This window comes from Lissotriton vulgaris, chromosome 1_1, assembly GCF_964263255.1.
Source record: "Lissotriton vulgaris chromosome 1_1, aLisVul1.2, whole genome shotgun sequence".
In the NCBI taxonomy this organism is placed as follows: Eukaryota; Metazoa; Chordata; class Amphibia; order Caudata; family Salamandridae; genus Lissotriton; species Lissotriton vulgaris.
This window is the reverse complement of record NC_141685.1, coordinates 11,760,773-11,786,037: the sequence shown is the minus strand read 5'-3', so window position 1 is coordinate 11,786,037 and position 25,265 is coordinate 11,760,773. Positions and strand designations below refer to the sequence as shown.

At 51.0% G+C, this 25,265-nt stretch overlaps 1 protein-coding gene across 1 annotated transcript in view; it reads left to right on the top strand.

Moving 5' to 3' along the window:
* The first annotated feature begins 14,277 nt into the window (after positions 1 to 14,277).
* LOC147736956 (NACHT, LRR and PYD domains-containing protein 3-like) overlaps positions 14,278 to 25,265 on the top strand; it is a 409,027-nt gene continuing 398,039 nt past the window's right edge. Inside the window, exon 1 of the mRNA XM_086922388.1 lies at positions 14,278 to 14,560. Coding sequence (XP_086778514.1) covers positions 14,278 to 14,560 — 283 coding nt within the window. The remainder of the gene's footprint in view (positions 14,561 to 25,265) is intronic.

Genomic DNA, 25,265 nt, shown 5'->3' with positions numbered 1-25,265 from the left:
CCAAAAGTTTGGGGCCACCACGAGGCGGGCCATTCTGGTGAGAGTTGTCCAAAAATCATTACCTCGGTTTTTTCCGAATTAAGTTTCAGGCAGTTCGCTGCCATCCACTCACCTAATTCCGTCAGACCTCTCTGGAATCTTTTAGCTACCTCTTCTCCATCACCTCTTATTGCCATCACCAATTGAGTGTCGTCCGCGTAGGAGGTTAGGCTCATCCCATGTGCCTTGATGACATTGGCCAGGTCCGACACATAGATATTAAAAAGTGTCGGACTCAGGGATGAGCCTTGAGGTACCCCACACGGTTGTGACAGTTTAGCAGATTGGTAAGGGCCAAGAGTGACGGCCTGCGTTCTCTCAGAGAGAAAGGAAGCGAGGAGAGCTCTTGCCGTGGAGGAGCTGCTGAAAGGTCCAGCAGTACCAACACCGCTGTACCGCCTTGGTCTCTTATTATTCTTATATCGTTGGATGCTTTAATAAGGGCGGTTTCAGTCCCATGGTATTTTCGAAAACCATACTGAGTGTCATCTAACTTCTTATGGGTTTCTATATACTCAGTTAAGTGTATGTTCATGGCCTTTTCCACCACTTTGGCCATGAACGGGAGACTGGCAATGGGTCGATAGTTTTTTAGTTCTAACTTATCGGCTCCTGTTTTTTTTAGCAGTGGTTTGAGCAGTGTGTTTTTTAGATTAAGGGGATATATCCCTGAGAGCAGGATGGAGTTGCAGACTTGTGTCAGGGCTGGTATGATCGAGTCCATCACCGGTAAGAGCGCCGATAGTGGACAAGGATCCAACTTGGATCCAACTTTGATTGTCGACACAATTTTTAATACCTGATCTTCTGTCAGTGGTATGAAATTAGTGAAGGATGATGTTACTGTAGGTTTTGAGACCTCCTGAATAATGTTGGGAACCTTGGTGTGCGTGGTTTTAGCCAAAAAAGGTTGATAAATATCATCCACCTTCGTGAAGAAGAAGTTGGCCAGGGCATCACACATGTCTTGGGTTTGAGGTGGGGTCAGATCGGGGGTGTTACCCGAGAGCACTTTAGTTATGTCATATAATTTTTTGCTAGAGTTCTTTGCCTGCTCAATTTGCATCATGTAATACTCTTTTTTTGCCTTTATAATCATGGCTTTGTATGCTGCCAAAGCATCCTTGTATTTAGTTTTACTTGTTGGATTATAAGACTTTCTCCATTGTCTGTTGTTTTTGTGCTTTTAGTTCATCCGTGTACCATGGTGCGGTTGGGGTGGACCTGTTCTTAGATAATTTCTTAATGGGGGCTAATGGGTCATGTGGACCCATTAGCCAACGGACTAGAGATCACGAAGGAGCCTCGAGACGAAATGCAAAGAATGGGCCCACGGAACACTCGTGGAGTGTAGGCCTCTGAGTTTTGGTGAAAAAGGTGCTCGGGGCAGGTGCTTCAAATGCACAACATCGGGAAACTTTGAGAATTAGGTGCAGTTGCAAAATTGCAGGATGTCCAGGAGTTCCGGTCCCACATCTCTTGTGATAGCTACAGGTCTCAGCTCTGCTGGGGACTCGTGTCAGCCTCGGAGATTTCTGAAAGTCTGTGTCCTGTGTCACAGATTCTTCGGGATCTGGTGGGAGCTTTAAAAATGCAGACCGGCAAGATGCTTCTTTGGTGCCTGTTTCAACAGGGGGGTCACTTCTTGACCCCAAGGGAGATTCTTCAGTTTTTCAGTCGAAATGAAATATCGAAGGTCCAAGATTTCTTCTTCAGAGTTTCGTCCAGGGTAATCTAAAGTCCTAGGGACTGGGTTCCTATACTTATACTAATTTTAGGGGTTGGGCTAACTCTAAGGTCCCACCTATTGGAGGACCTGGGGAGGGGGTGGTTACACCCCCCCCCTTTGTCCAGTTTCGCGCCAGAGCTGGGGCTGAGTGCCCCGGCAACCGGTTTGAACTGGGAAATGCATGGAGCACCTTGTGTGCCCCAGGCAGTGTCTGAAAAGCATTCACTGAATGCAACCAACCTTGCCCCAATACACTAAAGCCTGTCTGGGGAGGAAACCTATTGTCCAGGCATCCCATGCCAGAGTTGAGTCCAACAGCAGGGGGTCAGACTTGAGTCTGTGGCAGCAGCATCCATTTTGTGATGCTGAGGCTCTGTTTAACTTCTACCAGGTTTACCAGTGTGTACATGTCTTCTCCCTCTAGAAGGGTGGAATGCTACCCCCGTCACCAGAACTGGCGGGGGGGTGGGTAGTATTCCAAAGTGTTTGGCACCAAACACAACATGTTTTTATAAATCCAAACTAAAGTTAGCATTAACTGCGAGGATTATAATGCACTAAAGAGTATATGGTATGGCTATATCATAGAACAGCTATAAGGAAGAGATTTCAAAATCTGAAGAGGGGCTCAGCTCATGCTAGGGCACAATCTCACACAAAAACCAAGCACTCTGCCTTCAGGATTGTCAAGGCTTGCCATAGGAGTTACTTATAGGTTAATATATGTCTATGTATATAGGTAGATATAGGTATACTATATCTAAGTAAGGGGTGCTTACACCACCTTACCCAGGCTGCAAGTGCAGACCTGTGGTGTCATTTTGGAAGGCTTCCCAGGGTGGCATAATACATGCTTCAGCCCCCGATAGGCCTCTGGGGTACCTATACCCTTGGTACCTAAGGTACAATATACTATGGACTCTCAAGGGTAACCCAGTAACCAATCTGGATTGTACTTAATGTACATGGAATCAATTTAGAGAGAGAACAGCTAGGCTGTGGTCCTGATTAGCAGGTCCACAGCCCGACTAAAGTTGACAAACCAGTGAAACACAGCAAACAGTAGGGGTGACCATAGGAAGCCGATCCTACTCTCCTACAAATGCCTCCTAAAATTCCAAAAGCAGGCAGGTTTTGTTTCGTGGGAGGTCTTTCATTGTCAAGCGTATTTCATATTCCTTATTGGTACTGCCAGCTCTTTCTTCTGGTCGTCCAGAAGCAGAGGGAACTCCAGCCAATCAAGAAAACGGATCATCTCCTTTCGGAGCTCCTCAGGTGGAGCGCATAATTCCTCATAGTATTTCTTGAATGCAATGTTAATGCCTAATGGTGTGTTACTGCAGCTCCCTCCAGCGTGTGGCCCTCGTGAATAGGGGCAATGGACGGCGTGTCTCAGATAATCCTCGCCAGGAGGCACCCGCTTTATCAGCCTCTGCTTTCTGTTTCTGCGTGTAGGTGCAGTAATAAATAGTTCTCAACTGCTCTAACAGTTCAGCATGCTTTATATGTGATTCCTGTAAGGCTGCCGTGTTCGCATCATCCACTATTACGGCCCGCTCAAGCTCTCCCAGTCGGTCCTCTAGCTCTCGCAGCTCTCTGGCTACTGTAGCCTGGATGCCTCTTGAGCGCCAATGGCCACCCCCCGGATGACCGTCTTGAAAGCCTCCCATGCACTTGCTGCAAGCTTGCAGTATCTGTGTTTTCTGTAAAGTAATTGGATAGGGCGGTTGAGAGGGTAGTACCAATACTGAGTCTTCTAAGGGGATGGGCCTCAGCTTCCATGTTGGCATCGGTGTGGGAATCCTGCCACATTTAAGCATCATCTCGAGGGGATTATGATCCAACAGTGTTTTCCCAAGATAAGTAGTGTCGGTGATGTGTGCCAGTACTGACGTAGAGCAGAACACCCTGTCAATGCGTGTATGTAACATGTGTGGTGGGAAATAAAACAAGTACTCCTGGTGTGTGTCGAGTTATGCACCCCCCATGCATCTTCAAGTGTCCACCCTGCCGCCCAGCCCCTCAATGCTTCAGCTTGTTTCTTACTATTAGCACCTGATATTGGGGGTGGGAGCGATCACGGTCTATATTTAGCACTGCGTTGAAATCCCCTCCTACAACCCAGGGATAATCCTCCCAGTCTGCCAGTACAGAATTTAATAACCCCAAGAATTTGTCCTGTTCTACATTGAGAGTCTATACACTACCAAGTATCAAGTGTTCCCTGTCAAGTGTACCCCAGAACTGTACATATATGCCCTTTACATCGATCTTCTGTTCCAGGATTACAAAGGGGGTACCGCCCCTGATCCATATAGCAGCCCCCCTGGCAAATGCAGAGTAGAACATACAGAACAGTTGCCCCCGCCATGTTTTCCTTAGTTTAGCAGTCTCTGAGTGAGTGAGGTGTGTTTCCTGATTAGTACGATGTGAGCCTTCCTCCTGTTTAGCTGAGCATGAATCCTATGTCTCTTATGGACAGATCCCACCCCCCTAACATTCTAGGTAACAATCTTGTAGTTCCCGGTTGTCGCCATGTTGTAACTTGTATTGCTGTGTCATTCGTACCCACACCAGGCCTTTGGTGTCGGATATTATTCCCACAACAAGTGAGTCTGCCCAAAACAATAACAATCCCCAATGCTAGGTTCCCCCACCGAACGGCAGAGGACCAAACTATGATAATAATCAACAATTGTAACATCTAACAGTTGAGACATTGGTGCAGTTGCAATATGGGAGGTGGTGGAAACCATAATCAGCAGTACATAGAGGAGTGTAGCACACTGAATCGGTACCGCAGCCGGCCCAGCTCGGGTCCAATCCTAACGCAAATGCAAACATCTCCAGGTCAACATATGTAATGTACAACATTTTGACTACCTACTGCACGGCTCCCCAGTTCCTGTGCATACAAACTAAGTGACATCAGCCCAAGTAGTCTTTCTCTGTGTGAGGGATGATAGAAGGGAAGAAGATTAGACTGTTTTCAGAGTCCGAGTGTACTGTAGTGTCCTCTGAAGAAACATGCGATACCCCCGTCGAGTGTACGTCCTGGTCATCAAGTGCTGCAGCCACTAGACTCGATGACTTCTGGCTTTCTATTATTTGCTCTCGGGACCGGCTTGTTCTAGAATCTGGACACTGCGATTTTTTTGCGACCTCTCTTGCTTTGGCCAGTCTTTAGGGATTTGTGTGGTTTTGACTTCACAAATTGAGATACATTTTTCGATGGGCATGGTGTCAGCGTAACCTCTATCCATTCTTCTGCTTCCTCTGGTCTTTCAAAGAAGGTGGCTTTCTGCTCATTTATTACTTTTAAGCTGGTTGGGAAGAGGAGAGCATATTACCCCCAGGTCCCTTATGTCCTCAGCCCATTCAGAACGTATGGAGATAAACCATCTCCTGACAGAAAATAAAAACAAGAGGAATGCTGGGATATCCCTACTGCCCCTACCCCCGGGAGTACAAAGGTAGGCTCTACCCAGCAGCCCTCCTGTTCTTTTTTTCTGTCTTCGACAGAATGGCTGATGTATGCTGTTGATGATGGGGGCTGCACCGGCTCCTGCTAGGCTTGAGTGGCGTGCAGTACTCTTCTGGCTCCTCCTGCCCGGCTGCCTGGCTTCACGGGCGGGGGTGAGGTTCCAGATGTGTCTCCCCCCCGGCCTGCCGGGCTTGCTGGGGGGGATTGACTTCTTTGCAGCCGTTGTTCCGGTTTTCTGGCCCTTTGCGGCTAGTGCGCCGCCTCCCGGTTCCTTCCGGGTCGCTGAGCGCGTCTCCCCGAGCCTGGCCGGGTGGGAGACGCGCTGCGCTGGAATTTCATTCCCGGATCCGGCTGTTGGTGTGGGGGCCTCACTGAAGCTGCTCGGGCCCCCGCTCCGGGTGAGTCCCGCTTTGCGGTGTTTTTTGCTCCCCCTGTCTGTGTATTGTGCAGGTCTACAGTTCGCCACAGCAGCAGAGTTTTGTCCAGCGGCTGCAGCGAGTCTTGCCGGTTGCACTGTCTCTGCACTGCAGCGCTGCTGACATTGAGTCTGTCTCTTTGCAGGTTTTGCTCTCCTGCCTCGGATGTCTCGAGGCTGCCACTGCTGCTGAGGCCTGCCTGGGTGCGTGGTGCTCGGTCTCGGGCTGCTGTTCCCTGGCTTCCCCCGGTGGGTGCTCGGATGCGGCATTTCTTGTTCAGGTGTATTCCTTGTGGTGCCAGTGCATGTGGCGTTACAGCACATGCTGCAGACTTTGGGGCTGGTGTCCCGAGTTCGGTCCTCGGCATTGGTTCAACATCCTGTGCTTTACTGTTTGCATTGTGCTGATTTTAACCTCCGTCAAGCGTTTTGACATTTTGACAGGGTTTACTGTATGATGCCACTCTCTGCTCCCGACGTCAGTGTGGAGGGGCCTGTGGCTTTCTGACGGGGGTGCGCACTGTACATGTGAATGCTTTGTTCTGACATTCTTTAGTGGCTATACACTGTTGGGAGCGTGTTTGCTGCAGAAGTTGCGTGACAGCTGGGCCAATGCTCTGTCCCTTACTCTCATGGGCCCGGGTCTGGGGGGGGGGGGGTGTGCTACCTGCCTCTGTGGTGGGGCTGCTCTGTCCCTGTCACTCTGCCTGTCATGCCCTTTCGACTTGGACGGACGACTTAGCGGTGGGTGGTCCAGGCTCTAGTCTCGGCGGGGGCGCTCTTCCTCCGGTGTTTCTCGGCGGATCTCTTTTTCTCGCGGTTCCTTCCGACTTGGCAGGGTTCCTCGGAGTCGGGGAGTGGTTGTGTTCTGTCGGCTGCCTCTGCCGTCTTTGGTGCTGCCACCCTTGGTTCGTGCCTCCTATCGACTCGCCGCGCTTCTGAGTGCGGCGCTGGGCTTTGGGTCTCGGTTTCAGGGATGCTTTCCTGGGCCCTGGTCTGGATGGGTGTGTGCGCTGCTGCCTGCCGTGGTGGCTGGTTTGGCTGTTCTTTGGCCTCTGTTTTGTTCTGGTGGCTCTGTGGACCTCTTCCCTTCTGGGTGTGCGGTTTCCTTTGGCCTTCCTGTGCGCTTGTTGTGCGGGGGTCTGTGTGGGAGGCTGTGCGGGGTGCTTTCCTTGTTCTCGTTGCCTGCCTGTTTCGCTGCGGCTGGGTGTGGGTGCCTTTCTCCTTGTTGTGGGCTCCTCGCTGCCGTGCTGCTGCTCGTCCGCCTCCTGGGTTGCCTTGGCTGGCACTTCCTTTTGCTGTGTTGGTTGGCGCTTTGCCCTCTGGCGGTCCTCCGGTCCCCTGTGGGGCGTTTGGTTGGCCTCCGCTCAGGTGATTTTGCGCCTCTGTTTGGTGTCGGGGCTTGCTTGTGGGCTCTGTGCTGCCTTCCCTTTTGGGGTTTCCTGCTGCTGCTGTTTCAGGGGTCCGCGCTGCCTTCGGCTGGCCCCGGTTCTCCGGTGGTTGACGTTCCGTGGGTCTGTTCCCTTGGTTCTCGTCTTCGGGGGTTCCCCTGCTCTTGGCGCCTCTGGGGGTGTTTGCCCTTTCTGTTTCTGGCTTGGGTTCCGGTCGCCTCTGTGGTGGCTGGTTCTTTTTGCTGCTCCTGCCTTTGCTTGCTCGTGGGTTCCCTGTGTGGTTGGGGTTTCCCTGCCTGCTGGTTTGCGCCTTGCCCTCTGGTGCTCTGGTGCCGGTGTCACTTCTTTTTCTGCTTCCGCGGCCTGTTTGGGTTGCCTTCTGCTCCGGCTCTCTGCCCCGTCTGGTGGTGGGTCGTTGTTCCTGCTTCTTGGGACACTGCGCGGTGGGTCCTGTGGGCTCCCCTCGTTCAGGTTGGCCTGCCGTCCTGTTCTTCCTCGGTGGTCTTGCCTCCTCTGCGGGCTGGCTGTTGTGGCCTCTGCCCTGCTTGGGGATCCTGGTTCTTCCCTTCCGGGTTCCTGGTCCTATCCCTCCTTTGCCTTGGCTGCGCCTGGTTCCTCTCGTGGGTGCCGTTGGTTCTTTGGGGTGCTCTCGCCCCTCTGCCTCTGCTTGGGTGGTTTATGCTGCCTTGGGTCCGGCTGTTCTGTTCCTCCCGGCCTGCGCCGGTTGTCGGGCGTGGTGCGTGGTGGGGGCCTGCTTGGTCCTTCTGGTGCTGTGGCCTTCCCTTTGCTGGGTTCTGCTGTTTCCTGGCATCCCCTCCTGTGTCTGCTGTGTTGACTGCCTGGGGCCTCCTGGCGGCTGCCGGGTCCTGTCATGCCTCCTATTCTCCGGGTTGGTGTGTTGTTCCCACGCTCCGCTGTCTGCTCGGTAGCTTGGTCTGGCCTGGTTGGTTTCTGCCTGGCCACCTGGAGCTGCGGGGTGCGATTGGCTTCTTCCTTTGGTTTTCTTCCCTGCCTCTTCTGGTTTTGGTGGTGGTGCGGGGTGGCCGTTGTTGTTGCCTCTCCTGGGCCTGTGGGTTTTTATCTCGCAGGATGTCTGCTGGGTCTGCCTCCCGGCCTGCCAGGCTTGCTGGGCGGCATGGCTTCCTCCTGGCCGGTGTTCCGGTTTCTCGGCCCTTTGGGGCGGGGGCGCCGCCTCCCCGTTTCTTCCGGGTCGCTCTGCGCGTCTCCCCGTTGCTTGGCCGTGTGGGAGGCGCGCTGCGCTGGTTGCTGTGGCCTGCGTTTGCTTCTGCTTGGCTTTCGGCCGTGGCTTTCTGTGGTGGCCTGTTGCCTTGGGCTTCCTCCCTGTTGGCTCCTGTTCTGGGCTGGTCTGCCTTCTGTTTGTGCGTCCTGCTCTGGGTTGCCTGGTTGTGCTCTTTCTGCGGTCCTGGGCTGCCTGGTTGAGTCTCTTCTGGGAGTTTCATGGGTGGCTTGGCGCTTCTTTGCGGGTGCCCTGTCTGCCTGTGGGGTGGCTGGTCCCTGTGTCGTGGGGTTCCGGTTGCTTGTGGGTGTGATGTGTTCCGGTCTGGTTCTTGTTTCTGGCCGTCACGCTGTTGCCTTCTTGTTTTCCCTTCTTGCCTCTTCTGGGGTTCGTTGGGGCTTCGGTGGGGCTGTTGGCTCTCGGGCCTGTGCTCTGTTGGGGTCTTGCCCTCTTTGTCCTTCTCTTGTTTCGGGTTGGTTCTGCGGGTTGCTTTGGCTTCGGCTTTGGCTTCCTGTCTGTATCCTTGGTTGCGGCTTTTTGCCGTGCGGGGTTCGTCCCCTGTGCGTGCCCTGCCTTGGGTCTTGCCGGGCTGTGGGATTTGGTTTGCTTGTGCTTTCCTCCCTGGCTGCGGTTGCTTCTGTGAGGTCCTCTGGGGTGGTTTTGCCTCTGTCTCTCTGGCCTCTGGGTTTCTGCCCCGGTCCTTTGCTTGGGCTGTTTGGGGTCTTTGTGCCTGGCCTGTTTCTGGTTTGGCTTGGCTTGGCTGTGGTTGTTGTGTCCTTCGTGGTTCCCTTGCTGTTGTCTTGGGTCCTCCGGGTCCTTGGCCCGTCCGGTTGCACTCCTGCTTTGGTGTTCAGGTTTGCCTTCTTCGGGCTGTTGATTCCTGCTCCCGTATCCTCCGCTTTGGCTGGAGTTCTGTTTTGGGGTTCCTGGGGTTCCTTCGGTTCCCTTTCCTCTTTTTCCGGGTCTCTTTGTCCTGGTTGGTTGCCTTTGTTGGTTATTCCTGCTCGGGTTTCCTGGAGGTGCTGGTTCCCTTTGCCTTGTGTCCTCGTCTTGCAGGACCTGGTGGCTTGGCTTCCTGGGGTTTGCTCTTCGTTCCCTGGTGTCTGGGTTTTCTCTCTTTCCCTGGCCTTGGGCTCGGTCTTGCCTTCCGGGTTGGGTTCTGGTGGGCTTCCGCTGTTCTTCTTTGTTGGGCCTTTGGTTCCTCTGGTCCGCTTGTCTCCTGCCTGTTCTGGCGTGGGTTGTCTTCTTCTGCCTGTTTCTGGCTTTTTGGCCTGGTGGCTCTTGGCCTTTCTCTTTGTTTGGCCTCTCTTCTGCTGTTGTCCCCTTGCCTGTGGTGGCTTGGGTGTCTGTGCTCTCCCTGTCACTGGTTGGCTGTCGGGTGTTCCTGCGGTGGGCTGGTTGGCCTCTGTGGTGGTCGGTCTGGTCGTCTGGCTGTGCGCCCTTGCTCTTGTTGGGTGTCTGCTGGTCTGGTGGGGGTCCCTCTTGTCGGGGGCTCTTCCTGGGGTTTCCCCGGTTCTTCCTTTTTCCTTCTGCGGTTGCTGCCTTGGTGTGGTTTCCTGGGTTGGCTTCTGTTGGGTTGGGAAGGCCGGCTTTTTCTGCTTTGGTATTTCTCCATACGTTCTGAATGGGCCGAGGACATAAGGGACCTGGGGGTAATGCTATATTACTTACCGGTAATCTTCATTACTCCTGGTCCCGTTGTCCTCGGCCCATTCATACGCCCCTCCCTCCCTCCCGGGCGGCCGGCCTTCCTGTCTGGGCTTGTTTGTACAGGAGGGCTGCTGGGTAGATCCTACCTTTGTACTCCCGGGGGGAGGGGCAGTAGGGATATCCCAGCATTCCTCTTGTTTTTATTTTCTGTCAGGAGATGGTTATCTCCATACGTTCTGAATGGGCCGAGGACAACGGGACCAGGAGTAATGAAGATTACCGGTAAGTAATAGAGCATTTCAAGTTATGGCCTCTAAGTTGCTTTTTAACTTCCTGGAGCGATGCTCTTATTCTTTGAACCGGTAACGTAAAGTCGGGGTACAGAGAGATTTGTTTCTTCTCAGATTGGATCGGTCCTTTTCATGGGCTGCATGGAGTAGGGTATCCCGGTCTTTAAAATTTAGGATACGTGCTATTATTGGCCTGGGCGGGGCACGATGGAGAGGAGATCGTGCAGTATTGAGCCTGGGTGTCTAGGGATAATGTGTACTCAGAAGGCCGTGGGACCCAGGGCCGGTTGGCCGCCAACCAGCCTTTCATTCATGCAATACGTGGTGGAGGGCTTGTGAGGCCCAGGCGGGCACAGTACTCACAGTTTGTGCTCCGAGAGGTAAATAGCCAGTAATAGCCTTCCCGGGCAGGGGCCCTGTGCCAGCCTTTGTTAATTCTCTATCAGCCCATTGTAGTTGTCACGGGGCCATAGCTGCTCCAATCCTGCTTATTTTCCCCTTGTTGCTCCTCTTGTCTTCTCAGTGAAGTCAGGGCCTTTTCCCGTCTCCACTGCAATCCAGGGCAGGACCAGCTCAGAGTGGCTCACGCCGCTGCCAAAGGCTGTTGGTCTCTCCAGGTCAGGCCGCCGCTCCTGCCTGTATTGTACCTTTGTTCCAGTAGGGAGGCTCAGCCAGATGGATTCCGCACTTCTTCCCTGAAGGTAGTCTCTGGCAGGGCTCTCCCGACGGTGTCAATCTCTGCCCACAGAAAACTTCTTTATTTTCTGAAGTGGCGTCCACAGTGGTTCTGGGGGGCCCCGCCTCGATTCTTTGCTGCACCATGGCGCACCCGCCTCCACTCAGCTGTACAATAGAGCTGCGTATTGCTGCTGTGGCCGTCCTCACAGACCGGGCCGCAGCATCTGCGCTTCCCAGCCGAGTCCAGGATACGTGTATGTTGCACCCTTATCTCCTCCACACAGAGTCGCACAGGAGCTAACGAGGGTCCATCAAGCCAACCAGCGGGTCGGTTGGCCCGGCAATGGCGCAGTTAGGATCAGGAATATGGATCCTCTCTGGAGCTCGGTTAAGACACATCCACAATGTTTGGTGGTTAGCCACGGCCCCCCTTACTGGGCTCCATGCATTCTGTTGGAATAGGCAAGTAAAATGTCAGTGAGTTCCATGATGTGTGCAGGCCCAACAATGAGGCGACCGTTAAACACATACCAAGGTATGCCATAACCTGTGCCCATATGACAATCTAAATGCTCATAAATATAACTTCAATGTATATCATAATCTATACCTGCACAACCGCGATGATACCGGCAGTAGCAATGTCCATTTATGCCATCTTCCATACCTACACGACCGCAAGGATACCGGCAGTTGCAATGTCCATTTATGACATAATCTACACCTGCACGACCGCGATGATACCGGCAGTAGCAATGTTTATTGATGCCATAATCTACACCTGCACGACCGCGATGGTGCCGGCAGTAGCAACGTCCATGTATGCCATAATCTACACCTGCACGACCGCGATGATACCGGCAGTAGCAATGTTCATGTATGTCATAATCTATACCTGCACAACCGCGATGATACCGGCACTAGCAATGTCCACGTATACCATATTCTATACCTGCACGACCGCGATGATGCCAGCAGTAGCAATGTCCATTTATGACATAATCTATACCTGCACGACCGCGATGATGCCGGCAGTAGCAATGTCCACGTATGCCATAATCTATACCTGCACGACCGCGATGATACCGGTAGAAGCAATGTTTATTGATGCCATAATCTATATCTGCACGACCACGATGATGCCGGCAGTAGCAACGTCCATGTATGCCATAATCTATAGCTGCATGACCGCGATGATACCGACAGTAGCAATGCCCATGTATGCAATAATCTATAGCTGCATGACGGCGATGATACCGGCAGTAGCAATGTCCACGTATGCCATAATCTATACCTGCATGACCGCGATGATACCGGCAGTAGCAATGTCCACGTATGCCATAATCTATACCTGCACAACAGCGATGATACCGGCAGTAGCAACGTCCATGTATGCCATAATCTATACCTGCACAACAGCGATGATACCGGCAGTAGCAATGTCCATGTATGCCATTATCTATACCTGCATGACCGCGATGATACCGGCAGTAGCAACGTCTATGTATGCCATAATCTATACCTGCACGACCGCGATGATACTGGCAGTCACAATGTCCACGTTTGCCATATTCTATACCTGCACAACAGCGATGATACCGGCAGTAGCAATGTCCATGTATGCCATAATCTATACCTGCACGACCGCGATGATACCGGCAGTAGCAATGTCCATGTATGCCATAATCTATAGCTGCATGACCGCGATGATACCGGCAGTAGCAATGTCCACGTATGCCATAATCTATACCTGCATGACCGCGATGATACCGGCAGTAGCAATGTCCACGTATGCCATAATCTATACCTGCAAAACAGCGATGATACCGGCAGTAGCAACGTCCATGTATGCCATAATCTATACCTGCACAACAGCGATGATACCGGCAGTCGCAATGTCCACGTTTGCCATATTCTATACCTGCACAACAGCGATGATACCGGCAGTAGCAATGTCCATGTATGCCATAATCTATACCTGCACGACCGCGATGATACCGGCAGTAGCAATGTCCATGTATGCCATAATCTATAGCTGCATGACCGCGATGATACCGGCAGTAGCAATGTCCACGTATGCCATAATCTATACCTGCATGACCGCGATGATACCGGCAGTAGCAATGTCCACGTATGCCATAATCTATACCTGCAAAACAGCGATGATACCGGCAGTATCAACGTCCATGTATGCCATAATCTATACCTGCACAACAGCGATGATACCGGCAGTAGCAATGTCCAGGTATGCCATAATCTATACCTGCATGACCGCGATGATACCGGCAGTAGCAACGTCCATGTATGCCATAATCTATACCTGGTGCAAATTTAGCATCACTGGGCTGACAAGCACAGTAGGCTAGGAACCGAAACCTAGACACTCTAAATATAGAACGAAACATGGACAACAGTGCAGATTAATATAGGTGTCGCAAAAAGAGCTGTGTAATTTAACAAAACTCCCTGGCATTTGTTTTCGACCTGTGGATCAAGAAATCGAATCACCTGAAGGTAAAATATGATGTTCGTTTTTCTATCAAGGGAGAGCTACAACTGAAACACCTGTTACTCAGATTGCTTTAGAACGGGAAGACTACCTTTAAAGTCATTTTGCATACAAGCTAGATGGTGAGTGCAAAGCTCTAGAGGCCTCAATTACCCTATGCCAGGAGTCAATAACCAAATATCGAACTCTGTGTCGCCGCAGTGTCAGACTCCTGGCCTGATTTCAGGCAGGGTCTCGACACACCTTGTTAAGAGACACACTTTATGCCTCCCAACCAACCTTTACATGGAAGTTTGTAAAGTTTTGCTGCAGTTTTTAAGTGTCTGTAATGGCATCTGGGGGTGTTCAACCCAGTATCAAGCCATATTTTTAGAATAACTAAGTAAATAATTTCCTTGTAATTACAATTATTTCCCTTTTCTGGATTTCCTAAAAATGTAGCACTGATCAAGCCCTTCTGCAGTTACATTGTACTCCATGCCCTAGATTGCACTCTACATTAGAGTGGACATGATTATATCTAATAGAATGGCAACTACTACAGCTCCAAGATGCCCTACTGGGCCAACAGTAGCATTATATTAAGTGGAGTTCATCCACTAATTGAAAGACATTGTGCAGATGTGAGGAGTTTGTTGTAATGTGTCTCACTTGATGTTTGATGTTTGATGTTTGGTGGTTTTTGTATAGCGCACATACACTCCAAGGAGCATCTTGGCGCTGCTGACTTCACTGCAAAGATGAGATGTTTGGGGGTTGTAGCTGAGCTTTAGATGTCTTCTGTGTCTCTTGAGTTTGTGACCTGCCTCTTTCTTATCACCCATCTTTTTTTTCAGACGGAGCCTCCCGTGAGCTATGGCGGACGGAGGGAGCACATCTGGCGACATCCTGCTCCAGGCCCTGGAGGATCTCACCGAAGCTGAGTTCAAAAGATTTAAAAATAAATTATCAGAAATCCACTTCAAAGGAAAGCGAAATATCCCACGAGGAAGCCTAGAGAAAGCAGACCCGGCTGACACCAAGGACCTCCTTGTACAGTTCTATGGCTCTGACTCGGCCATTGATGTCACCATCGAAGGATTCACCAAGGTCAGCCTGATGGAGGCGTCAGCCAGACTCAGAGGGAAGAGAATGCGAGGTAAGAGGGGGCGATCCTTCAAGATCACATCCCAAGGCCCACCTTGTTGGCCAAATTTAAAGCATTGTCATAGGTTTTCTTCCTTAAGCATACTACAAAGGATTTTTCTAAGCCATCATTTTTGAGGATTCCACATTGGAACTCCTTGAAAGTGTATTTGGTCGGGTTTGAGCAGTAAGCACCTCAGGGAGTCTTCCTTGGAGCCTGCTTTCTGTTGTCTTTGAGTGCTTTTTTGGTGCAGTTGCCCCTCCCATCGCTACCTCTGCTGGTGATTGATCGAACTTTATAAAATATCCTGAGAAGAGTGGGGCAACCTCATGCAATCCCAGGTGAAGCGCTGTAAAAGGCCTTGTTGTGCTTTTCCCGCATCCGTAAAGTGGTATCGACCTTCATGCAATCCCAGGTGAAGCGCTGTAATAGGCCATGTGAGCTTTTCCCGCATCCGTAAAGTGGTATCGACCCTCATGCAATCCCAGTGAAGCGCTGTAAAAGGCCTTGTTGTGCTTTTCCCACATCAATAAAGTTGTATCGACCTTCATGCAATCCCTGGTGAAGCGCTGTAAAAGGCCTTGTTGAGCTTTTCCCGCATCCGTAAAGTGGTATCGACCCTCATGCAATCCCAGGTGAAGCGCTGTAAAAGGCCTTGTTGTGCTTTTCCCGCATCCGTAAAGTGGTATCGACCTTCATGCAATCCCAGGTGAAGCGCTGTAATAGGCCATGTGAGCTTTTCCCGCATCCGTAAAGTGGTATCGACCCTCATGCAATCCCAGGTGAAGCGCTGTAAAAGGCCTTGTTGTGCTTTTCCCACATCAATAAAGTTGTATCAACCTTCATGCAATCCCTGGTGAAGCGCTGTAAAAGGCCTTGTTGAGCTTTTCCCGCATCCGTAAAGTGGTATCGACCTTCATGCAATCCCAGGTGAAGCGCTGTAATGGGCCTTGTTGTGCTTCTCCCGCATCCGTAAAGTGGTATTGACCCTCATGCAATCCCAGGTGAAGAGCTGTAAAAGGCCTTGTTGTGCTTTTCCTGCATCCGTAAAGTGGTATCAACCCTCATGCAATCCCAGGCAAAGCGCTGTAAAAGGCCTTGTTGAGCTTTTCCCGCATCCATAAAGTGGTATCGACCTTCATGCAATCCCAGGTGAAGCGCTGTAAAAGGCCTTGTTGAGCTTTTCCCGCATCCGTAAAGTGGTATCAACCTCATGCAATCCCAGGTGAAGAGCTGTAAAAGGCCTTGTTGTGCTTTTCCAGCATCCGTAAAGTGGTATCGACCCTCATGCAATCCCAGGTGAACCGCTGTAAAAGGCCTTGTTGTGCTTTTCCCGCATCCGTAAAGTGGTATCGACCCTCATGCAATCCCAGGTGAAGCGCTGTAAAAGGCCTTGTTGTGCTTTTCCCGTATCCGTAAAGTGGTATCGACCTTCATGCAATCCCAGGTGAAGCGCTGTAAAAGGCCTTGTTGTGCTTTTCCCGCATCCGTAAAGTGGTATCGACCCTCATGCAATCCCAGGTGAACCGCTGTAAAAGGCCTTGTTGTGCTTTTCCCGCATCCGTAAAGTGGTATCGACCCTCATGCAACCCAGGTGAAGCGCTGTAAAAGACCTTGTTGTGCTTTTCCCGCATCCGTAAAGTGGTATCGACCCTCATGCAATCCCAGGTGAAGCGCTGTAAAAGGCCTTGTTGTGCTTTTCCCGCATACGTAAAGTGGTATCGACCCTCATGCAATCCCAGGTGAACCGCTGTAAAAGGCCTTGTTGTGCTTTTCCCGCAAATGTAAAGTGGTATCGACCCTCATGCAATCCCAGGTGAAGCGCTGTAAAAGGCCTTGTTGTGCTTTTCCCGCATCCGTAAAGTGGTATCGACCTTCATGCAATCCCAGGTGAAGCGCTGTAAAAGGCCTTGTTGTGCTTTTCCCTCATCCGTAAAGTGGTATCGACATTCATGCAATCCCAGGTGAAGCGTTGTAAAAGGCCTTGTTGTGCTTTTCCCGCATCCGTAAAGTGGTATCGACCTTCATGCAATCCCAGGTGAAGCGCTGTAACGGGCCTTGTTGTGCTTCTCCCGCATCCGTAAAGTGGTATCGACCCTCATGCAATCCCAGGTGAAGAGCTGTAAAAGGCCTTGTTGTGCTTTTCCTGCATCCGTAAAGTGGTATCGACCCTCATGCAATCCCAGGCAAAGCGCTGTAAAAGGCCTTGTTGAGCTTTTCCCGCATCCATAAAGCGGTATCGACCTTCATGCAATCCCAGGTGAAGCGCTGTAAAAGGCCTTGTTGAGCTTTTCCCGCATCCGTAAAGTGGTATCGACCTCATGCAATCCCAGGTGAAGCGCTGTAAAAGGCCTTGTTGTGCTTTTCCCGCATCCGTAAAGTGGTATCGACCCTCATGCAATCCCAGGTGAAGCGCTGTGAAAGGCCTTGTTGTGCTTTTCCCGCATCCGTAAAGTGGTATCGACCTTCATGCAATCCCAGGTGAAGCGCTGTAAAAGGCCTTGTTGTGCTTTTCCCTCATCCGTAAAGTGGTATCGACATTCATGCAATCCCAGGTGAAGCGTTGTAAAAGGCCTTGTTGTGCTTTTCCCGCATCCGTAAAGTGGTATCGACCTTCATGCAATCCCAGGTGAAGCGCTGTAACGGGCCTTGTTGTGCTTCTCCCGCATCCGTAAAGTGGTATCGACCCTCATGCAATCCCAGGTGAAGCGCTGTAAAAGGCCTTGTTGAGCTTTTCCCACATCCGTAAAGTGGTATCGACCTTCATGCAATCCCAGGTGAAGTGCTTTAAAAGGCCTTGTTGTGCTTTTACCGCATCCTTAAAGTGGTATCGACCCTCATGCAATCCCAGGTGAAGCGCTGTAAAAGGCCTTGTTGAGCATTTCCCGCATCCTTAAAGTGGTATCGACCTTCATGCAATCCCAGGTGAAGCGCTGTAAAAGGCCTTGTTGTGCTTTTCCCTCATCCGTAAAGTGGTATCGGCATTCATGCAATCCCAGGTGAAGCGTTGTAAAAGGCCTTGTGGTGCTTTTCCCGCATCCGTAAAGTGGTATCGACCTTCATGCAATCCCAGGTGAAGCGCTGTAACGGGCCTTGTTGTGCTTCTCCCGCATCCGTAAAGTGGTATCGACCCTCATGCAATCCCAGGTGAAGAGCTGTAAAAGGCCTTGTTGTGCTTTTCCTGCATCCGTAAAGTGGTATCGACCCTCATGCAATCCCAGGCAAAGCGCTGTAAAAGGCCTTGTTGAGCTTTTCCCGCATCCATAAAGCGGTATCGACCTTCATGCAATCCCAGGTGAAGCGCTGTAAAAGGCCTTGTTGAGCTTTTCCCGCATCCGTAAAGTGGTATCGACCTCATGCAATCCTAGGTGAAGCGCTGTAAAAGGCCTTGTTGTGCTTTTCCCGCATCCGTAAAGTGGTATCGACCCTCATGCAATCCTAGGTGAAGCACTGTAAAAGGCCTTGTTGTGCTTTTCCCGCATCCGTAAAGTGGTATCGACCTTCATGCAATCCCAGGTGAAGCGCTGTAAAAGGCCTTGTTGTGCTTTTCCCTCATCCGTAAAGTGGTATCGACATTCATGCAATCCCAGGTGAAGTTTTGTAAAAGGCCTTGTTGTGCTTTTCCCGCATCCGTAAAGTGGTATCGACCTTCATGCAATCCCAGGTGAAGCGCTGTAACGGGCCTTGTTGTGCTTCTCCCGCATCCGTAAAGTGGTATCGACCCTCATGCAATCCCAGGTGAAGCGCTGTAAAAGGCCTTGTTGAGCTTTTCCCACATCCGTAAAGTGGTATCGACCTTCATGCAATCCCAGGTGAAGTGCTTTAAAAGGCCTTGTTGTGCTTTTACCGCATCCTTAAAGTGGTATCGACCCTCATGCAATCCCAGGTGAAGCGCTGTAAAAGGCCTTGTTGAGCATTTCCCGCATCCTTAAAGTGGTATCGACCTTCATGCAATCCCAGGTGAAGCGCTGTAAAAGGCCTTGTTGTGCTTTTCCCTCATCCGTAAAGTGGTATCAACCTCATGCAATCCCAGGTGAAGCGCTGTAAAAGGCCTTGTTGTGCTTTTCCCGCATCCGTAAAGTGGTATCGACCTTCATGCAATCCCAGGTGAAGCGCTGTAAAGGGCCTTGTTGTGCTTTCCCGCATCCGTAAAGTGGTATCGACCCTCATGCAATCCCAGGTGAAGCGCTGTAAAAGGCCTTGTTGTGCTTTTCCCGCATCCGTAAAGTGGTATCGACCTCCCCGCACTATCAGAGGTCACATTGCAGATGCCCCTTAATTACCAAAATTCTGGGTCAAGTTCTAAGTTGGAAAGTTGGTCTTTTTGACTCTCTGGAGTGTCTTGGATGAGCTTTAAAGACTTGACTCGTAGGAGGCGATGTCAAGATCTAGGCAGATTTACAATGCAAGCCAGATGCAAAACCTTTCTGGGCATTTACAAACCAATGTACATTGGTAGTGGCGTTGGTTTGTTCAGGTACACAGGTCGTCTTTTGAAAAACGACTATCCCTGATGAAGACCTTCCCATAAAGAACCGCCATTCAGAAGGTCGAATCGCGTTGGCTCTATCAACAGAGGTTCGACACAGAACCAAGTTGTAGTTAGGTCCTGAAATTGGACAACACAGAACCCGTGAAATAGAGCTCTGTTCTTGAGTTCTGACTATCACTGTTGACCTCTCCCTTGGTTGGATAAGTAAATTAGGTTGAGGACGGGGAAACAACAACCCACCTTGACTCTATTTCAACATGACAGAATTTAGTAGGACTACCTCTTGCCTGAGGAATGTTTTAGGACATTATATGTTCTTTTAGATTTATTGTTAGGCAACATTGCCTTTGTGAGACATATGTATATATATATATTTTATTGATAAATGTACTGTATATTCAAGTTTTCCTTATTTGCACTGTATATATTTGTGAGCACAATTATTTCAGAAAAATGTTCTTGCACCTTTAATGTATGTGTATATATATATATATAGAGAGAGAGAAGGCAATTGGGGCCTTTATCTAGCTTGTATTGTGACAGGATTGTTGCTTTTGCATAACAAAAAAGAAAAAAGTAAGATAATTTGAATGAATAGAACCCAAGGATAATTGAACAATCCTTTGGGCAAAATATTGGTTTTGTGATTTATGGTGTAAGACGGATTTTGTTTTTTTGATTTGTACTAAGATTCTGGCCTCTGTTCTGTCCTAAACCGAATCATTCCCCTGTTTTTTACCCGCTCTACATTCTCTAGGCACTGTGTCTAGTTAAGTCGTGGTTGTTATACCACTTTCTTAGTATATGGTTTGGTCTCCACCTAGAGCCCACTGTTTATTGTGCTATTTACTGGCATTCTAGTTCTTTAATATTGTAAAATGTAAAAATATTTTGAGCTTTGTGCTCTAATCTCATAAAGAGGTTAGTAGAGAGTGTTTAGTAATGAATACATTTATTTTATATATCTCTTGTGCGGTTCTCCTTTCATTTGGTCATTTAAGAGGTTATGATCTGGTAAAACAAGCTGCTTTACATTCCTTCGAGACTTAGCCTGAAGGCTGCTCTCCACAGCTACCACTAGGATAGCTTTCAATAAAGGTTGTCTTTAATCTATCATCAATATGGGTCGTTTGGACTGGTGCAAGGTGCCCATTATAACTAGTGAACAGCATATGCCAGGCCAACGTCTCACACAAGGTGCTGAGGTTCAGTCCCACCAATAACTTTTACAGAGTTCATAGCAGTGGTTGTAACGTATCTCAGAAGGCCAATGATTTCATTTACCCTCATCTTCATGAGTGGCTCTATAAAGATATTTGCTGTCAGGGGCACATCAGTACTTCCTAACAGCCATCTCCACCTTTCACTGCAAGGGTTTATGTGCCAGTCAGAAAAAGTCAACATCAATTCTGGTAAAAGCCCCTCCATAGAGTCTGTAGTGAGCAAAGCTCTACAGTAGATCGGCTGTCACTATTGTGCGGTGATTGCAACCCAGCCGTCTAGAAGCTGATGGCCACAGGCCAAGATGTTATGACTTCACTGACCTTGTCAGTATGCGTTGTTCCACCGCCATGCAGCTTCACCTAATAGTCTGCCCTCCTGTGCCCAGATCCTTTGTTCCAAACCCTCCTCCACCCACCGGCTCCTGCCTGTGCATCATCCCTGGTGGTCCAGTGGTGACTATTGTCTGTCTTTCTGTTCTCTGTACTTATTTAGGTTTCCTTTATTTTTTGTATTTCTCTTGTTTTATCTCTCTTCCTGTGCTGTTCTCTGTGCCCCCTTCTTGCTTTCCCCCCTAGCCGCTACCTGATCCTGCAGCTCTGCCCCCTCCCAGCATGGTTTCCCAGCTCCCAGCTGACCAGCACCTCTCGCCTCTCCACCACTACTTAATGCCAGCAGCTGCACGGTCATACCAAAGACAAGCCCACCTTCACCCGTCCAAGCCGGGACAGCGCCCACCAACAGGGATCTTGGTTCTCGTGGCTCCTACTTCTGCAACACCAATACCCTCAACGTACTCAACCCCAGACGCCTCAACTCCATCTTCCCCGACGTCACCTTCTTCATAAAAACATGGATGAACCCTGCCTCAGCCCCAGATGACCACTCATACGACATGGAATACCTCCACTTCCAGATCCAGACCAACCAAACACCACCCTCCCTGGCACCCTCGTCTACAGACCCTCAGGCCCTATCTCATCCTTCAGCAAAGCCATAGCCGACTTTATCGCTCATCGTGATCTTGCCTCAACAGGCTACATCTTCCTCGGTGATGTCAATTTCCACCTGGACACCTAGTCGACCACAACACCTCTTCCCTGCTGGAGAACCTTGCCACCACCGGACTCAAGCAACTGGTCACCTTCTAACCCACTCAGCAGGATACACGCTCCACCCCCATCTTCTCCAAGAGCAACAACATCTCCGTCAGCCGCACCTCTGAGCTACATTGGACCGACCACCACTGCGTCCATGCCTCCTTTCCCAAACTCACTTTACAGTACCATGCGCTCCGCCATCCTCACAGAAGCTGGAAAAAAGTCACCGAAGACCATCTCACCACAACCCTCAGCAAAACTCCACCACCAACAATCACGAACGTCAACGCCTCAACACGCAACCTCCACTGCTGGATCTCCAACTGCACCCACACACTGTATCCCTTCACGGAACCCTCAGGCATGCAGCCCTCCAAGATAACCAGCTGATTTTCTCCCACAATCCAAGAATCCATGCGCGTTTGAAACCGGCTCGAGAAAAAATAGAGGAGTAGCAAGATCTTGGTAGACCATGCAACCTTCAAAAACCGCCATCACTGCACACCACCTCATCAGCATAAGCAAAGAAATCTGCTTTACAGAAACACATCAATGCCAATGCACTCAACAGCAAAGAACTCTTCACCATGGTCAAAGAATTCGTCAAACCCAGCACAGAGCCAGCAGACATTCTCCCCCCTCAAGACCTCTGCCACAACCTCTCCACTTTCTTCCACCGCAAGGTCAAGAAGATCTGCGACAGCTTTGCAACCAAAATCCATGAATAAGCATTGCACCCAATGGCTCCAAACCCCAGCAGACCCTGCCCAACTGGACCATCCTCACCTCTGAATATATCCTTTGTATCATAAAGAGCATCCCCTCCAGAGCCTACTCAGATCACTGCCCTCCCACATCTCCAACAGAGCCAGCACCTCCATCGCTCCCCAACACTACCGCACCATCAACTGCTCCATTGGGTCCGCCACCTTCTCCGAAGACTGGAAACATGCAGATATCAACCCCCTGCTGAAGAAACCCTCTGCAGACCCGATGGACCTCAATAACTAGAGACCTATCTCTCTGCTCCCCTACCCAACCAAAGTGATCGAGAAGGTCAACACCCAACTCTCCGAGTTCATCAAAATGAACCACATCCCAGACTTCTCCATGTTGGCCACAGAAGCAACCACAGCACCGAAGCTGCCCTCCTTGTTGCTACAGATGACATCCGCACCCTCCCCGACTGAGGCAAAACTGCAGCCCTCATCCTACTGGACCTCTCGGCAGCCTTCGACACCGTCTCCCATCACACCCTCTGCACCAGACTCCACGATGCCGGCATCCGTGACAAGACCCTAAAATGGATCCACTCTCTCCCCACCGTCAAAACACAGAGTCAGACTTTCACCATTCTACTCAGAACCCACAGAGATCAGCTGTATAGTGCCCCAGGGGTCCGCTCTGAGCCCCATCCTCTTCAACATCTACATGGCTTTGCTTGCAGCCATCGTCCGAAGCCACAGACTCAACATCATTTCCTACACAGGCGACAACCTGATGATTCTCTCCCTCAGACAAGTCCACAGCCGCCTAGAGCAACTTCTACAACGTGCTGAAGGCAGTCGCCACCTGGATGAAGGACGGCTGCCTCAAGCTCAACTCAGACAAGACCAAAGTCCTGATCCAGGGCTCCATCCCTTCTGCTTGGAACAACTTGTGGTGGCCCACGGCACTCGGAACTCACCACACACCCATGGACCATGCATGCAACCTTGGCATCATTCAGGACTCCTCACTCTCTATGAATCAATGACTCGTGGTGGCCCACGGCACTCGGAACCCACCACACACCCATGGACCATGCATGCAACCTTGGCATCATCCAGGACTCCTCACTCTCTATGAATCAATCACTCGTGGTGGCCCAAGGCACTCAGAACCCACCACACACCCATGGACCATGCATGCAACCGTGGCATCATCCAGGACTCCTCACTCTCTGTGAATCACTGACTCATGGTGGCCCACGGCACTCGGAACCCACCACACACCCATGGACCATGCATGCAACCTTGGCACCATCCAGCACTCCTCACTCTGTGAATCAATGACTCCTGGTGGCTCACAGCACTCGGAACCCACCGCACACCCATGGACCATGCATGCAACCATGGCACCATCCAGCACTCCTCACTCTGTGAATCAATGACTCGTGGTGGCCCAGGACACTCGGAACCCACCACACACCCATGGACCATGCATGCAACCTTGGCACCATCCAGCACTCCTCACTCTGTGAATCAATGACTCCTGGTGGCTCACAGCACTCGGAACCCACCACACACCCATGGACCATGCATGCAACCTTGGCACCATCCAGCACTCCTCACTCTGTGAATCAATGACTCGTGGTGGCCCAGGAAACTCGGAACCCACCACACACCCATGGGCCATGCATGCAACCTTGGCATCATCCAGGACTCCTCACTCTAGGAATCAATGACTCGTGGTGGCCCACGGCACTCAGAACCCACCACACACCCATGGACCATGCATGCAACCTTGGCATCATCCAGGACTCCTCACTCTCTATGAATCAATCACTCGTGGTGGCACACGGCACTCGGAACCCTCCACACACCCATGGGCCATGCATGCAACCTTGGCATCATCCAGGACTCCTCACTCTCTGTGAATCAATGACTCGTGGTGGCCCACGGCACTCGGAACCCTGTGAATCAATGACTCCTGGTGGCTCACAGCACTCGGAACCCACCACACACCCATGGACCATGCATGCAACCTTGGCACCATCCAGCACTCCTCACTCTGTGAATCAATGACTCGTGGTGGCCCAGGACACTCGGAACCCACCACACACCCATGGACCATGCATGCAACCTTGGCACCATCCAGCACTCCTCACTCTGTGAATCAATGACTCCTGGTGGCTCACAGCACTCGGAACCCACCACACACCCATGGACCATGCATGCAACCTTGGCACCATCCAGCACTCCTCACTCTGTGAATCAATGACTCGTGGTGGCCCAGGAAACTCGGAACCCACCACACACCCATGGGCCATGCATGCAACCTTGGCATCATCCAGGACTCCTCACTCTAGGAATCAATGACTCGTGGTGGCCCACGGCACTCAGAACCCACCACACACCCATGGACCATGCATGCAACCTTGGCATCATCCAGGACTCCTCACTCTCTATGAATCAATCACTCGTGGTGGCACACGGCACTCGGAACCCTCCACACACCCATGGGCCATGCATGCAACCTTGGCATCATCCAGGACTCCTCACTCTCTGTGAATCAATGACTCGTGGTGGCCCACGGCACTCGGAACCCTGTGAATCAATGACTCCTGGTGGCTCACAGCACTCGGAACCCACCACACACCCATGGACCATGCATGCAACCTTGGCACCATCCAGCACTCCTCACTCTGTGAATCAATGACTCGTGGTGGCCCAGGACACTCGGAACCCACCACACACCCATGGACCATGCATGCAACCTTGGCATCATCCAGGCTCCTCACTCTATGAATCAAAGACTCGTGGTGGCCCACGGCACTCGGAACCCACCACACACCCATGGACCATGCATGCAACCTTGGCATCATCCAGGACTCCTCACGCTCTATGAATCAATGACTCGTGGTGGCACACGGCACTCGGAACCCACACCACACACCCATGGACCATGCATGCAACCTTGGCACCATCCAGCACTCCTCACTCTTTGAATCAATGACTCGTGGTGGCCCAGGACACTCGGAACCCACCACACACCCATGGACCATGCATGCAACCTTGGCATCATCCAGGACTCCTCACTCTAGGAATCAATGACTCGTGGTGGCCCACGGCACTCGGAACCCACACCACACACCCATGGACCATGCATGCAACCTTGGCATCATCCAGGACTCCTCACTCTC